This window comes from Ornithorhynchus anatinus, chromosome 17, assembly GCF_004115215.2.
Source record: "Ornithorhynchus anatinus isolate Pmale09 chromosome 17, mOrnAna1.pri.v4, whole genome shotgun sequence".
Classification (NCBI taxonomy): domain Eukaryota; kingdom Metazoa; phylum Chordata; class Mammalia; order Monotremata; family Ornithorhynchidae; genus Ornithorhynchus; species Ornithorhynchus anatinus.
In genome coordinates, this window is record NC_041744.1 from 9,454,005 (window position 1) to 9,469,143 (window position 15,139).

Below are 15,139 nucleotides of genomic sequence, written 5' to 3' on the forward strand. Positions count from 1 at the left end.
GAGAGCCTCAGAGGATCCCAAGGGAGGGATCCGCTATAATAATAAATTCTACCTGAAGTATTTGTTTTGCCCTTGCTATGTGTGAAAACTGTGCTAACCACTGGGTTCGATACAAGATAATCAGTTTAGACCCAGTTCCCGCCCCACGTGGGGTTCACAGTTTTAAGTAGGAGGGAGAACAGATATTGAATCCCATTTTACGGATGAGAAAACTGTGGCACGGAGAATAATGTTGGTATTTGTTAAGTGCTTACTGTGTGCAGAGCACTGTTCTAAGTGCTGATAATAATGGCATTTGTTAAGCGCTTACTATGGGCAAAGCACTGTTCTAAGCGCTGGGCGGATACAAGGTGATCAGTTTGTCCCACGTGGGGGTCACAGTTCCAAAGTGACTTGTCACACAGCAGCGAGCAGCGGAGCTGGGATTAGAACTCCGGTCCTAGGATTCCCTGTCCTGTGCTCTTTCCACTAGGCCATGCTGCTTCTTCCCACTCCCACCGCAGCAGCAAGGGAAGGAAAGGATCGGAAACCACAGAGCCTCTCCTTGGCCAGCGTGGTGGGGAGGGGAAGTCATGGCCTAGTGCGTCCAACCAACTGTCATGTATCTACCCTAGACTCTGTACAGTGCCTGGCACATAGTAAGTGAGTGAGTGGTTGGTTTCCATGACAATTTCAGACCCAGAGAGACCTCGCCACTGCTAAGGGCTAAGAGACAGTGAGGGTTGTTGGCACCATATTTTTCTGCTCCCTCCCCACCCCTCTGACTCGGTGATGGGGAATAAAGGATCAAGTCCAACCGTCCCAACCAGGCACCCCCTTGCCTTCTAATGAGATCAACCTGTCCTTCCCCTGTCTCTTGGGAGGGGTCAAACATATATCCTCTTAGATTTTGCCACAAGGGGAGGGCGGCAGTTTGTAGAAGATTCCACAGTGTCCCTCAGTTCTCTAGCCCAGCAGTTCCCAATCCCCAAGGGACATCTTCCCTGATGCCTAAATGAAGCAACATCAGTCCCAGCACTGCAGAGAAAGCTAGAAGGGACTAAAAGTCAGTCAGGGGTGCTCTGGCCTCCTTCCCAGCTCCCGTTCGATAACAATGTGGAGGACAGCAGACTGAGGATCTCAGAGAAAACCTAGAGATGTCTTTTTCACCTTCTCCTTCACCTCCTTCTCATGCCCTCTCCTCCAGAACCCCTAAGATCCACCGGATCGCCCCGAACCTACGTCTAAAACATTGACCTCTGACCTCCTGGCTCCTTGGGCCTCCAGCCCCAGGTCCCATGCCCAGCAGTCCTCCAGATATCAAATGTGTTTCCTCTTTGCTCTCTAATGGAAGCTGGGAATTGGCTGGTCATCCTGTGGTGTCCGAACAATCCCAGCTCTCCCCGGGCCAAGCCCTGAGAGGGAACTCTAGTTCTGTGGATTCTACGGTAATAATTATAATAATTATTGTGATATTTGTTAAACACTTACTGTGTGCCAGGCACTCTACTAAGCACTGGGGTGGACACAAGCAAATCAGGTTGGACACAGTTGGTACCAGCTCCCTGGGGACTTTCATTCATTTATTCAATCGTGTTTATTGAGCACTTACTCTTTACAGAGCACTGTACTAAGCACTTGGGAGAATACAACACAACAATAAGTAGACACATTCACTGCCTAGAACGAGCCTACAGTCTAGAGTCGGGGAGATGGACATTAATATAAATAAATTCCAGGTATACCCATTCTGGAGCTCATTTTTCTCGACAAAAAGGAAAGATGATGGAGAGATGTGCTTCTCTGGGATGCATCTCCTTTATCCCAGCCAAAGGGGTGGGGTCCCACCCGGGGTCCCTCCCTCCCTCTCCAACTCCTGGACTCCCTCGAAAGGTCAGTCTTAGGGCTGTCTAGCCTTGGGCTAGGGGTTAGAGGCTATAAAAAGAAGCTCAAGATAGCTGAAAAGGGAATCAGGTCAGAGGAGATTTTTAGGGGAGGCGGGAGATCTCTTGCAATACTGTTGGGAAGGATGGGAAAGTTGAATAGAGGGTGGGAAGAGGAAGGGATTGGAGAAGTGTAGGGGAAATTTTAGGGAGATTACACTTGATGTTAATTCTCTGAGTTAGGGGGCAAGATTTTTAGGGGCAAGAGATGGGGAGGCTGGGGACAAGGTTTTGCCAGCTAGAAACAGCCGGCACGGACAATGGGCTTGGGAATCAATAAGGATGGCGAGGCATTGCTGCCGGGTGGACGAGGTCGGCCTGGTGTCTGGATTTCCACCAGCGTCAGTCTGCAGCTCGTGCACAGGAGGGATCCAAGGTGGAGGAGATTGACAGACAGGGAAATGGGAGAGTTAAATTCAATGGAGGGGGCAGAGTTGTGGGCTTGGATCTATGCACCAGAAGAAGGTAGATAGGGTAAGGATAACAAATGGGGCATAATGACTTTGGAAAATTCGGAGAGGGCTGATTGATTGGAGATCTCCTCAGGGGAACAGGATGGTTTTGTGGGGAGGGGGTGTAATTTATGTACATATATCTTTAATTTATGTCCATTCCGGTAATTTATTTATGTTAATGTCTGTCTCCCTCTCTAAACTGTAAGCTTGGGGTGGGCAGGGAATGTGTCTACTTATTGTTATATTGTACTCTCCCAAGTTTTTAGTACAGTGGTCTGCACACAGTAAGCACTCAATAAATACAACTGAATGAATTAATGAATGGGAGAGAAGGCAGATGTGCATAACACTGTTCTAAACACAGGAATACATAAAAGACTGGACCCAGTCCCAGCCCCTCATGGGGCTCACAGTCTAATAGGGAGGAAGAACAAGTATCGATCATATTCCCAGAGGCCCAGAGAAGTTAAGTGATTTGCCCGAGGTCACCCAGCAGGGCTGACCTCCATGAACTCAGCCATCCATGGGGCTGTCAGCTCACTCCAGAAGCAACACCAAGCCGGGGCAATTACTCAGTTGGTTGCCAGAGGAGTCCTGACTACCCTGGATCATTCCTGTCTTCTGGAAGTCTGGCGCTGGCCGCACTGACCAGGCAAATGACCAACTGGCCCAATCACCACAACTCATCAGCAAAGCAGCTGGAGAATTCGAGTCCCACTGGCTCAAAACCCCAGTTTGACTCAGTCCACTCAGACCTTTGCTGAGGGGAATGGGCTGGCCTGGTAGCAGGAGGGATTTCCATCTTGGAGAAGCAGTGTGGCCTAGCGCAAAGAGTAAGAGCCTGGGAACCAGAGGACCTGGGTTTTAATCCCAGCCCTGTCATTTGTTTGCTGGGTGGCCTTGGGCAAGTCATTTAATTTCTCTGTGCCTAGGTTTTTTCATTTGCTAAATAAGGATTAAACCCTACTCCCTCCTTTCTTGACTGTGAGCCCCATATGGGACAGGGACTGTGCCCAACCTGATTATCCTGTATCTAAGGTCAGGACCTCAGAAGAGTGCTTGGCACATGGTAAGCACTTACCATCTACAACAATTATTATTCAAGTCAGCTTTATGTTAGAACTTCATGAATGTCAGAGGAAGAAGATTTTGAGGAAAATGGAGGATCTGTCTGATGGAGGACCCTTTTTGATAGTTATTTGTTAAGTGCTTACTATGTGCCAAGCACTGTATTAAGCGCTGGACAGAAAAAGGCTAATCAGGTTGGACACAGTCCCTATCCCATATGGGACTAACAGTTTTAAAGCCCATTTTACAGGTGAGGTAACTGAGGTACATAGAATTGAAGTGACTTGCCCAACACCCAGAAGACAAATGGTGGATCTGGGATTAGAACCCAGGTCCTTCTGACTCCCAGGCCTGTGCTCTATCCACTAGGCCACGCTGCTTCTCTGTTTAGTTATGAGGTAGATGGAGAAGGAAGGGCATCTTGCTCCTTACCCCCACTCAGCCAGTCAATCGTATTTATTGAGCGCTTACTGTGTGCTGAGCATAGTACTAGCACTTGGGAGAGTACAGTATAACAATAAACACACATTCCCTGCCCACAATGAGCTTACAGTCTAGAGGGACCCTTGGAGTTACTTAGATTTGAGAATGGAACTGGCACCTCTTAAAGTCAGACAGAACGTCTGACCCTTCCACACTAACATGCCAGACATAACCGTGAGTAGCTGTTAAGAGGAAGATGGGGGAAAGGGGTAAGAAGGGGGTAAGGAGGGAGCAGCCCGGGGAAGGGGGACAGATGCCGAAGAGGGCTGGGGGTAGAAGGCTTTTCCTAGAACGGGACCAGCGGTCCAGTCTGGGCCAGACTGTCCTCGGGCCCGACAACCCTCTTCCTGGAGTCGGCCCTGCTCTCCCTGGACCCCCGGCTTGGTTCCCCAGCGAGGGCTCTACTGCCCCTCTTGATCGGAGGATCCAGGCTGGAGGCAGAGATGGCAACTGCCTGACTCCCATGCTGCAGAAGGCCCAGGAACAAGTGAAATAGCTTTTAGGCTCTGCACGGTCACCACTCTATCTTTTTTATTTAAATCGTATTTGTTAAGCGGTGCCAGGAACCGTACCAAATGCCCGGGTAGATATGAGCTAATCAGGTTGGACACAGTCCCTGTTCCCCAGGGGGCTCACAGTCTTAATGCCCTTTTACCGATGAGGTAACTGAGGCACAAAGAAATGAAGCCGCTTGCCCAAGGTCGTACGGCAGACAAGTGGTGGAGCCGGTATTAGAAGCCAGGGCCTTCTGACTCCCAGGACTGTGCTTCAACCACGAGACCGCGCTGCTACTCCTGCTGTCTTTCCATCTTTCCTGCTGTCATCTGGGAGAGGCATTTAGGGGCTCCGCCAATACCCTCATCACTAACCGCCACTGTTCTGGGAGACTTTCGACCACCCTCACATCCTCCTGGTCTACACTGGGGGATGGGGCTGGGAGCTGGGGCTAGACGTTCCCTTCAGCCTGAGATTCGAGGTGTTCTGCCCACGGAGGAAGGAGCTCTAGGGGCAGGGGGAGGCAGAGAAGGACTTCGGCAAATCTCGCTCCTCCTTACCCCTTAGAGGGAACCACCAGAAGGAGAGCCACCGGCCATTCTACTGAGACGGAACTAGTAGAAATGGGCTTTTTACTACAGCAGGAGGGAACTAGCAGAGACTTAAGGATGCAGCATGACCTAGTGGAAAGATCACGGGCCTGGGAGTCAGAGGACTTGGATTCTAATCCCGGCCCCACCACTTGTCTGCGGGGTAACCTTCGGCAAGTCACTTCACTTTTCTGTGCTTCGGTTACCTCATCCGAAAATGGGGATTAAGACTGTGCATCCCATATGGGACGTGGACAGCGTCCAACCTGATTAGCTTGTATCTACCCCAGAGCTTAGAAAAGTGGCTGGCACATAGTAAGCCCATCACAGATACCATTTAAAAAAAAAAAGGAAGATCTAAAGCCTAAATTAGGCACGGAAACAGGGGACCGAAGGAGGCTTAAGGAGACCCGAGAGATTCCTTCCTGCCTGGGAAGTGAAGCTCAGATGTGCCCGAAGGCAGAGGACGGGACAAGATGACCTCCCGGTCCCTCGGGGTTCAGTGCACAGCGCTGAGTACAGTGCCTGGCACATAGTAAGCGCTTCACAAATGCCATTACTACCATCCCCGCCTGCCGGGAGAGCAGGAGCAGGAAGCCCTGGTCTGTCCCGGCTTCTCCTCTCCCCCTGAGTGTGAGTCAGTGCCCGAGCTGCTGAGTTCACCTTGGGATTCCATGCCATCTTCCTCTCTTTATGAGGAAGGCGTGGACCCTGTTCCACCCTAATGGTTTCTGTTGCTGGCTGTGGCAGCATGTTTTACGATGGGTGGGGCCTCTGCCCATTTCTCGGCGGTGCCTTCGCCGGGCTCCCGGGGCAGCCCCACCCCACGGCCGCTCCCACCGGCCTGCTGGGAATGGCTCCCCGTCAGATCTGTAATTACTGGCTCGTTTGGGATCCCGGGGATGGGGTCGGGATGGCTCGGGCCACCCGAGATCCTGCCCCAAGGAGTGGTGGGGAGGAATGGGGGCCGGGGGGGAGGGGAGGGGAGGAGCTGGTCCTCCTGGGGAAGAACGGAACCTGAGGGGAGAGGGATTGGAGGCTTGGGAAGTACACAGCCCGCAGACCCCGGCCCCCGGCAGGCAGTACCTGGCTGCCCCCATCCAGAAATGGGGAAATGACCTCCAGCCCAGAAAAGGCTCTTGAGGTCTAACTAAGGAGCAGATGGCCAGAGGCACAAACAAAGAGATGAGGAACGGAGAATGAGGGATGGAGAGAATTCCCCAGGGATGAGCAGAGGAGGAGGGATGGAGAGAATTCCCCAGGGATCAGGGGAGGAGGTAGCAGCAACATCGACATGCATAACTACTGCCCTAAAACTCTCTGTGGACCTCCTTCTGCCCACCATGCCCCAGGTCCATCGATCCACTGACTTCTTCTTCCAGCTCCCTAGATGCAAGGGATCCAGGGGAAGAGGCGTTGGGGAGGAAACAGAATCCAAGGAGAAGTAAAAAGGCGTTTATGGGAGGGGGTGGGAGGAACAGGTGACTGGACACGGCTCAAGACCGGGAAGGGTCTCAGTCTGGAACTGTACCTCCCTCTGTCAGAGCTGCCCACTTGGTGTAGAAGGATCTCTGAGAGGTCAACTTGTCCAAGCCTCTTCCTCCAGACCGGGCTGCCACAGAGCCCTTTCTTTCTAACGTTATCTACTAAGGGGATGCCGAAAGCTCCCTTGGTCCCGGATCCCTTGAGTTTCTCCTGCGGTCTATCCACAATCCCTCCCACTGCCTCTAGTCCTGCCCATGGCCAAAGGAGAGGAGGTGCTCCATGTCCTCACACAAAATCCCTACAGTTCCACCTCAGTCTTCCTTCCCCCGGCCGCACCCATCTGCCTCTCCCTGGTCTTTCCAGATCTGTCCTGCGCATTGTCTCTCCTGGCCCTCCTTCCTGTTCTCCGGGCCCCGCCAGGTCCCCACAGCCTCTCAGGTCAGGCCGGACCCCAACCCCTACTCGACCCCCGAAGATCGATCGACTACCCGTCTGCCCTCCCTTCCCGTGACCCCGACTCTAACCCACCTTATCTTGGTGACCCCCAAGGAGCTCCGGGCGGGCGGCTGGACTGCGCAGTCTCTCTGAGCCCCGTCCAGTACTAGAAGGTGGTGATCTGCAACCACCCTGAAGACCCTAGCCCTGGGACAACCATCCTCTTCCTAGCAAGAGCCAAGATGCCGCAGCCACTCTGGTTCCCCTCCAATGCCCTCGGGTTCCTTCCATGATACTCTAGCAGCTTTAGGTCCTTCCTAAGACACCACAGGAGCTCTCCAGTCCCTTCCTAGACACCGCAGGAGCCTGAAACTCTTGGATCCTCTCCAAGGCATTGCAGGAGCTCTTGAGTCCCTTCTAAAGTACTACAGGAGCCTTCGGGTCCCCTCTGAGACATCTCTGGAGCCAGAGAAACTTGGATCCCCTCCAAGAGACTGAAGGAGCCTTTGGGTCCCTTCTAAGAGACCACAGGAGTCCTAGACATTACAGGCGTCTGAGACCCTAGGATCCTCTCCCAGACACCGCAGGAGTCTGAGGTCCTTGGATCCCCTCCAAGGCAGCGCAGGAGCCCTGGGTTCCATTCTAAGTCACCCTGGGAGCCCTCGGTCCCCTCCTAGACACCGCAAGAGTCTGAGACCCTCAGATTCTCTCCGAGGCCAAAGGCCTCAGGTTCCCTCCCCATGGGGCACGGGGATGTGGAAGTGGCTTTCAGATCCATGTACCTCCCCGTTGCCCCATACCAGCGCGCCTCAGGAGAGAACCCCATCACTCACTGCAAACCCAGGTCCACGGCAGGGGCTCCCCGGCCTCGAGGTCCTGCCGCCATCCTGCAGCCTCCTCCTCCCGGGCGCCCATAACCATATAAATACTCCCACATGCCAGGGCCGGCCCCCGCCCAGGGGGTGGAGCCCAGTTGGGCTCTTCCAGGCCAGGTGGGTCAGATCCCTATAAATGCCTCGGCCGACCACACGCCCTGCTCGGCAGGCACCGAGTTCCCCAGTGGTCCCTCCACTACCATCTCATGGGCTTCCCGGCCCTCGGGGAGCAGGCTCCCGGATCCCCTCGTCTCCCTGAGGCTAATTGCTGCAGGAGGCAGTACCTTCCCAGCTCTTCCTCCCCGAGGTGGGACAAAGAAATGTCCAGTCCTGGGGTTGTCCTCCTTGCTCAGCTCTCTCCCCTGTGACATCTCTCAGCCCCCCGGCCAGCCCGTATCTCCTATCTCTTCTAGCATCCTTCCTGAGATCTCTCCCCGTGAGCTTCCCTGGGAATTCTCCCCTCCCAGGATCAACTTCCTGCCACACCCTTGACCTGATCCGTGGAAACCCAGGAAGCCTCCTGTGGCATCCCCAGGGGAGGGGGCCAGGGGCTTCAAGCAGCCAAGTCCACCCAGGCCGGTTGGTGGATCTGAGTGGAATCCAGCTGGAGGCAGGAAAGTCCTCTCCAGTGGTCTGGGCTGGGGACCTCAGAGCCAGTCTGGTCCTGTGGGAAGAGGCCTGGGGGGGGACCCAAACCCAGGGGGAGGGGCCGAGGGGACCATCCTGCCGGGAGGAGGGATCCAAGAGGAGGGGTCCAGGAGGAAGAGGATTCAAGAGGAAGGGGTGGGGAAGGCTCTCCTCTCTGGCTCACTGAAAGCCACCCTTAGCTAGAGGGCCAGGGCTAGGAGTGGAGAAGGAGAGCAGAAACAGGCCAGAACTGTCCTTGACCTCTGACCCCTGACCCCAGGGGAAAGGAGAGCTCAAGGCTATATAGTGGAGAGAAGGACTGCGCTGGAGAGTGGCATCTATCAGGGCCCAAAAAGGCTTGCTGCCCACTGAGACCAGCCAATCCTGACACTAGGGCCTGGGACTCTGGGGAAGAGAGCCAGACCAGGGGACCCTGGTGGACGAAAAGGCCCAGGACCTGGGATTGTCGGTGGGGTGAGGGGGCGTGGTGAGAGGGACACAGGAACCAGGGGTTTTCCAGCCTCTGTGTGCACCCTGGACTTGAGTAGCCCCTCAGCGCTTCTCCCCAGCTGTCACGTTTGCCAGGAGTTTCAATTTCCTTTCCTGGTCCCCGCCCACACCCCAGTCCCCTGGGGTGACCCATTCTCCCCCTCTCCGCTGAGGATGCAGGCTGAACTGCAGCTGCATGGATTTAAGTGAGACTTCAGGAACATATGAAAGGAAGGGAATGGCTGAGATCTCCTTCTGGGGGTGGGGGAGAAGACTTGAGGAGGAATGGAAGGAGGGACAGAGGGAGGTCTTTTTTATGGTATTTGTACAGCGCTTACTATGTGCCAAGCACTGTACTAAAGGCTGGGGTAGATACAAGCTAAACAGTTGGGCACAGTCCCTGTCCCACATGGAGTTCCCAGTCCTAATCCCCTTTTTACAGATGTGGTAACTGAGGCACTGAGAAGTGAAATGACTTGCCCAAGGTCACACAGCAGAAAAGAGGAGAAGCAACACGGCCTAATGGATAGAGCATGGGCCTCGGAGTCAGAAGGACCCGAGTTCTGGTCCTGGCTCTGCCACTTGTCTGCTGTGTGACCTTGGGTAAGTCACTTCACTTTTCTGTGCCTCAGTTACCTCATCTGTAAAATGGGGGTTAAGAATGTGAGATCCACGTCCCATGTAACCTCGGCGCTTAGTACAGTGCCTGGCACAAAGTAAGTGCTTAACACATAGCATAAAAAAGGGAAAAAAGAGTCGTGGAGTTAGGATTAGAACTAGGTCTTTCTGACTCCCAGGCCCTGGCTCTACCCACTAGGCCTCTCTGGAAAGAATCTCACTGATCTGGGATAGAGTAAATATATTCCTGCTTAGAGGCTTCGCACAGAAAGACCCCCATGCCCCTTTAGTTCTCCAAGGTGATGCCAGTCCTGTACCTGAGCCCTGTACCCTCCCAGTGTCCCCTGAGTGCCCTGAACCGATCCCGACGAGCTGGGCCTACCCCCAACCCAGGCTCAGGATGCGTGTCAAGACCAGAAAACTCAAGGAGGCCGGGTCACCGCAGGTCACGTGAGCCCAGGGGTCCCAGAGCGACCCGGACCGGAGCTGTTCACAGTGACACCACTGAAGGCCCTCCTGTTAACTGGGAAGGAGACACACATGATGCCATATACATTTCTATGGACACTTAGTGTTGCAGTGACATCATGTGTGTGGAAGCTCTAGGACCACTCAACCTTAGAGCATTTCTCTGGGGGACCCGGACACCCCCCGCAGCCTCACAACTTTCTCTTAGAGCTACCACGTTCCCCTTCAGGTTCTCAGGAACATAGGCACCGCTTCTGAGCAGTGGAACTCAGTAGCGGGAGCTGAAGCGGAGAGCGGCTGGGGGTTGAAAGGAAAAATAGCTGACACAAAGATCTCCGGTGCCAGGTCAGTACCAGCCGGGGTGGACCAGCTGAAAACTGGCTGACTGGTTGTCTTCGGACCAGTCCTTATTGTGGCCTATGTCATAGGCTGGACAGATCTCCTCGGGGCCCCCCGGCCTGCTATATCCAGGCCACAGGGCCGTGTAGAATTGGCCGGGCCTCCTTTCGAGAGAGAGGGCAGGGAAGTGAGATGCAGTGGCCCAGGGGTGACTGGCCCCTGGAGGGAGAGGGGATGCTGGCCAAAATGGACCCTGGACAAACTGGAAGTGAGGGCAGTGACTGGTTTTGTTTTTTCTTTCAGCCACCAGCAGCATCCTGCCCAACCTTCTTGCCATACAGCTCTCCCTCTTGCCTTCTCACATCTTCCTCCCTGAAACCTTGCCACAGAGCCGGAACGCTATCACTCCTCTCTACCCCCTCTTGCCGGTCTCCTCTGGTTTGTTCCAGTGACCTGTTCTATTCCCATCAGCGTTGGTGCCATGATTTGACCTGACCGTGAAGGCTTTGGGTTTCTCTTTCTCCATTCCTAATATCCTCGTCATTCTCCAGCTGCCCTGGCTCCCGCTAAGAGTGGGGTGGGGGAGAGTCCCGGAGGCTCCAGGGGAGAAATGGTGACCGCCGCTCTTTTGAATTCCTCCTCAACCCTCGCTTCTACCCAGAAGTCTCTGATCCAGCTTCACTGGGAGCTTATGGGATGAGCTATTCCCATCCTCCTTCCAGAGGGCCTCTGGCCCCTCAGGGCTCCTCCTCTAGAGCACTCCCCCCACCTCCACCCGGGCTCCTTCCTGCTGGAGTCCGGATCTGGAAGCCCGGGATCCGGTCCGGAGATGGTCGGGACCGAGACTCCTCCTGCCACGGTCAGCCCAGCCCTCGTGCAGCAACAAGGGTATTTATTACTAGCACTGTAGTAATATTATGAGGCGCACTAATATTGCCACCGCTAGTAACCCAAATAATGAAAAACAAGAAAAACGAGGGCTGAAATCACCATTCTGTAAAGCCCCTAAGGCTTTTGGCCCAACAGCAAAGCCCCCCAGAGCAAGGATCCGAAAGGACAAAGGTTTATTTGGGGACCCCTTTGCCTTGGGTTCTTGGGCCTGGTTGGGGGGGGGGGGTGTTCAGAATGGGAGACATCTGCTTCCCCGAATCACCTCAAGCTATTCCAACTCCAAAGAACAGGGTGGCCGCCTCCATCCTTCCTCACACCCCAAGGCTCGAGTCCCTTCTCCTCTCCCTGTCCTTCAAAACTTCCCCTGTCTCAAGGTCAAGGTCTGACCTTGGTCAGGAAAGCCTTCTCATGAAGCGAGAGTTTTCTCAGACCCTCCAATCAATCAACTGATCGATCACTGGTATTTATTGAGTGTTTATTGTACACGGAGCTCCACACTAAGAGTACGAAACCACGGCGTTCGTAGATGTGATCCCTGCCCGTGAGGAGCTTACGGTCAACGGGGGAAGGCAGACGTTAAAATAAACGACAGATGGGGAAATAGTAGAGTATAAGAGATCGTACATCTTCCGCCCTGGGCCCAGAGCCAAGTGTCCAGCCACTTGACGGTATGTGTTGCCCAAAGTCGAATGGTGCAGAAAGGGCGAGCCGGGGACCTGAACCTTCAGTCCAGGGGGGGACAGCCTGGTCAGGCCCAAGCCCCTCCCCGGATTGGCCCCCAACCCAGCCCCCTCTCGGCCCGGCTCCCGGGTCACGGGGCTACTCGGAGCTCCTACGTTTTTACTGCCTCTCTACACTGCTCGTCCCACGGCGGGGATAATTTGCCAGTTGCAGGGATCGGGACACAGCTTTGGAATTTACAAGTTGGAGGCACTGCCAACTGTCTCAGGGCGAGCCTGTTCCACAGACACACCCCAGCTGCCGGGGTGTGTGTATGTGTGTGTGTGTGCGCGCGGGTGCACGTGGTGGGGGTGTGCTCACTCGCGGGCGCGCGCGCAGCCCCGAGACGGGGAAGTCTAGCTGCGGCCGGAGTTTACAACCGGGGAGTTTATGAGACTGGGGAAGTTCTGAAGGCCGACGGCTGGGTGGGGTGGGGTGGGTGGTGTGGGTCTACCTCTGTGAGTGTGTATGTGGGTGTATGTTTCTGGTGTGTGTGTGTGTGTGTATGTGTGTGCCCACACCTCTGAAGATGCCACCTTCCAACCCTGCTCTGCTGAATCAGCAAGGCCACGCTGGCGCAGGGCCCTTTCCGGCAGAGCCTGGCAAGAGCAAGAGGGCTGGGGGCCGCAGTGCCTTACCCTGTGGGAATCGAGATCCGGGGTTGCACCTCAAGGGACCCCGAAATCTCCATTCTAGGTGGGGTGGCCTCCTGGCGTGCTAAGTTCGGGGCCGGGGGGAGGGCAGAGGCAAGGGGATGCCCGAATTGATTCCTTTGCTTCCTTCCCCACCCTCTCTCAGGTCCTCCCGGAGGGGAAGTCCAGTCTCAAAGCATCACTGCACCAGCCCTCTCCCCTCTGCTCCCAGACTCCCAGAGTCAGAGGGGATGGGGCTGGTTGGCATTCTGAGAGCAGGCTCCCCCTCTGGGTGACTCACGCCTGGCTCTGTCTTGGACGTCGCAGGAGAGAGCCATTCAGCGGATTCTCAGCTCTCCGTGCGCCCCGCTGAGTAAGCACTCTGCCTCTCCAGCCTGTCCGGGGCCTTCGGGTGGAGCAGAGAGACAGAGGGTGGCCAAGCCGGAGCCTCAACCAGCCTGCGGAAGCCGCCCCGAGGGGAGTCCGGGCACCGGCCTCCCGCCTCCCCCTTGCACTAAAGACGAACGGCTCCTCCCCCTAAGGTAAAGCCCAGTCCTCAGTCTCCAGAGGTCAACTCGTCTATCCCACTGCCTCCAGCATTTTTTTTATGGTACTTGTTAAGAGCTTACACTGTGCCGGGCACTGTACTGAGCACTGGGGTAGATACAAGCTAATCAGGTTGGACACACGTCCCACACGGGGCTTACAGTTATCATCCCCATTTTACAGATGAGGTAACTGAGGCATAGAGAGATGAAGTGACTCGCCCGAGGTCACACAGCGACAAAGTGGCAGAGCCGGGATCAGAACCCAGGTCCTTCTGACTCCCAGGCCCGTGCTCCGTCTGCTAGACCATGCTGCTTAGTCCTCCCCTAAGTCACCTGGGCACATGAGACTTGTCTACTCTACAGCCTCCCTCAAGGGCCCGTCTCTCACCGTTGGGAATGGCTGAGGTCTAACCTCAATCCAGTCCCATTGCATTTCTGGTTTCACAAACAATTGTCTGCTCTCAAGCCCCTGGGGCCTGCTTCCACCCGGAGGGGAGCGGGAAGAGCTGTGTGGGATTATTTTCAGAGATGGTCTGATCCCACCTTGTCGAACTGCTAGTTTCCAAAGGCCCCAGTGAACTCCATCCTCCCCTCGTCAGCTCTCTGGGCCCACCAAGGGGGGAATTGAAGGGTTAGAGAGAAAAGAGCCCAAAGTAGTCAAGTGGTGCGGGCACAGGCAGGCGTGTGCAGCGGTGAAAGGGAGATAGGGAGATAGATGCAGAGATAGGCGCTCGCCCACAGTCCTGCCCTTAGGACCCAGGCCCCAGCACAGCAAGAATCACCCCACCCACAGCCCCACTCCTCCTTCCCAGGGTCGGGGGAGAGAGGGTGAGGCAGTGGGGGTGAGGGGATGCTGCCCGGGAGCCCTGGAAGGGAGGTAGCAGAAGCACCAGACTTCATGGATTAGAAAGGTCATTTTAACTATTCCCCTGCCTCTGGGCAGGCCCGCCTTCCCACCGTCCTCTCTTTTCCTCCAAGCTCTCCAATGGTACCACATTCTGCATCTCCCAGGATATGACCCTCTCTTCTCCCTGCCGCCCGGTGAACCCTCCCCTCTCAGCATCTTGACCATCTCACTGTCTCCCTGTGCCCCACCCACTCCCTTCCCTTTCCCCAGGGCCGATCCATTGACCCCTTTAGTCCCTGCTACGTGCTCAGGGTGGGGGACAGAGGGAGGTGGGATTTAAACCTGTTTCCTTGGGCTGCCCTCTACACCTGGGGGCTGCAGGGGCCTCAGGGGCTGGGTCCTGTGGGGTGAGAATCTTTCCCTGCGGCACAAACCATGTAGATAATAATAATGATGGTACTTGTTAAGCGCTTTCTGTATGCCAAACACTGTTCTATTCATTCATTCAATCGGATTTATTGAGCGCTTACTGTGTGTACTAAATGCTTGAAAAGTACAGTTCAGCAACAAAGAGAGACAATCCCTGCCCACAAGGGGCTCACAGTCTAGAAATTCTAAGCAGTGGGGTAGATACAAGTTAATCAGGTTGGGCACAGTCTTAATCTCCATTTTACAGATGAGGTAACTGAGGCCCAGAGAAGTGAAGTGATTTGCCCAAAGTCACCCAGGAGACAAATAGTTGGTGCTGGGAACTCGTGCTCGTACTCTATCCACCAAATCAAGCTGCTTCTTAGCCACGCTGCTAAGAAGATACCCACCCCGCTAGGTCGCCGGAAAGTTGGGGGAGGGTATAAAGTGACTACCCACAACCCTCAGATATTTAAAGTGTCCCTGTACTCTGGCAGGGTACTCTGTTGTTCCTGAGGACGGGCTATGAGGGCCTCACTGGAGAAGTAAGAGGGTTTGACGCTAAACCCAAGGAAGGACTTCTCGGCTGTCAGGAACAGAAGACAAAGTGGGGTGTCTCCGTCTCAGAGAGGGAGATAGCTCTCTGTTGGGTTTACAGGACCACCGACCTCGAGGCAGGGATCTGGGCCAGACTGCCCCGTGATGGGGGAGTGAAGGCTCTTGGGACAGGGTGGCTGCAGGTGT

The 15,139-nt window shown here is 54.9% G+C and overlaps 1 protein-coding gene across 1 annotated transcript in view; it reads right to left on the minus strand.

The window, feature by feature from the left end:
• The window catches only part of FOXN1 (forkhead box N1), a 45,791-nt gene that overhangs the window by 27,150 nt on the left and 3,502 nt on the right, over positions 1-15,139 (minus strand). The window contains exons 2-4 of the mRNA XM_039914537.1: positions 14,898-14,981; positions 12,599-12,677; positions 10,364-10,513 (exon numbers count right to left, since the gene is read on the minus strand). Coding sequence (XP_039770471.1) covers positions 10,364-10,513; positions 12,599-12,677; positions 14,898-14,981 — 313 coding nt within the window. The remainder of the gene's footprint in view (positions 1-10,363; positions 10,514-12,598; positions 12,678-14,897; positions 14,982-15,139) is intronic.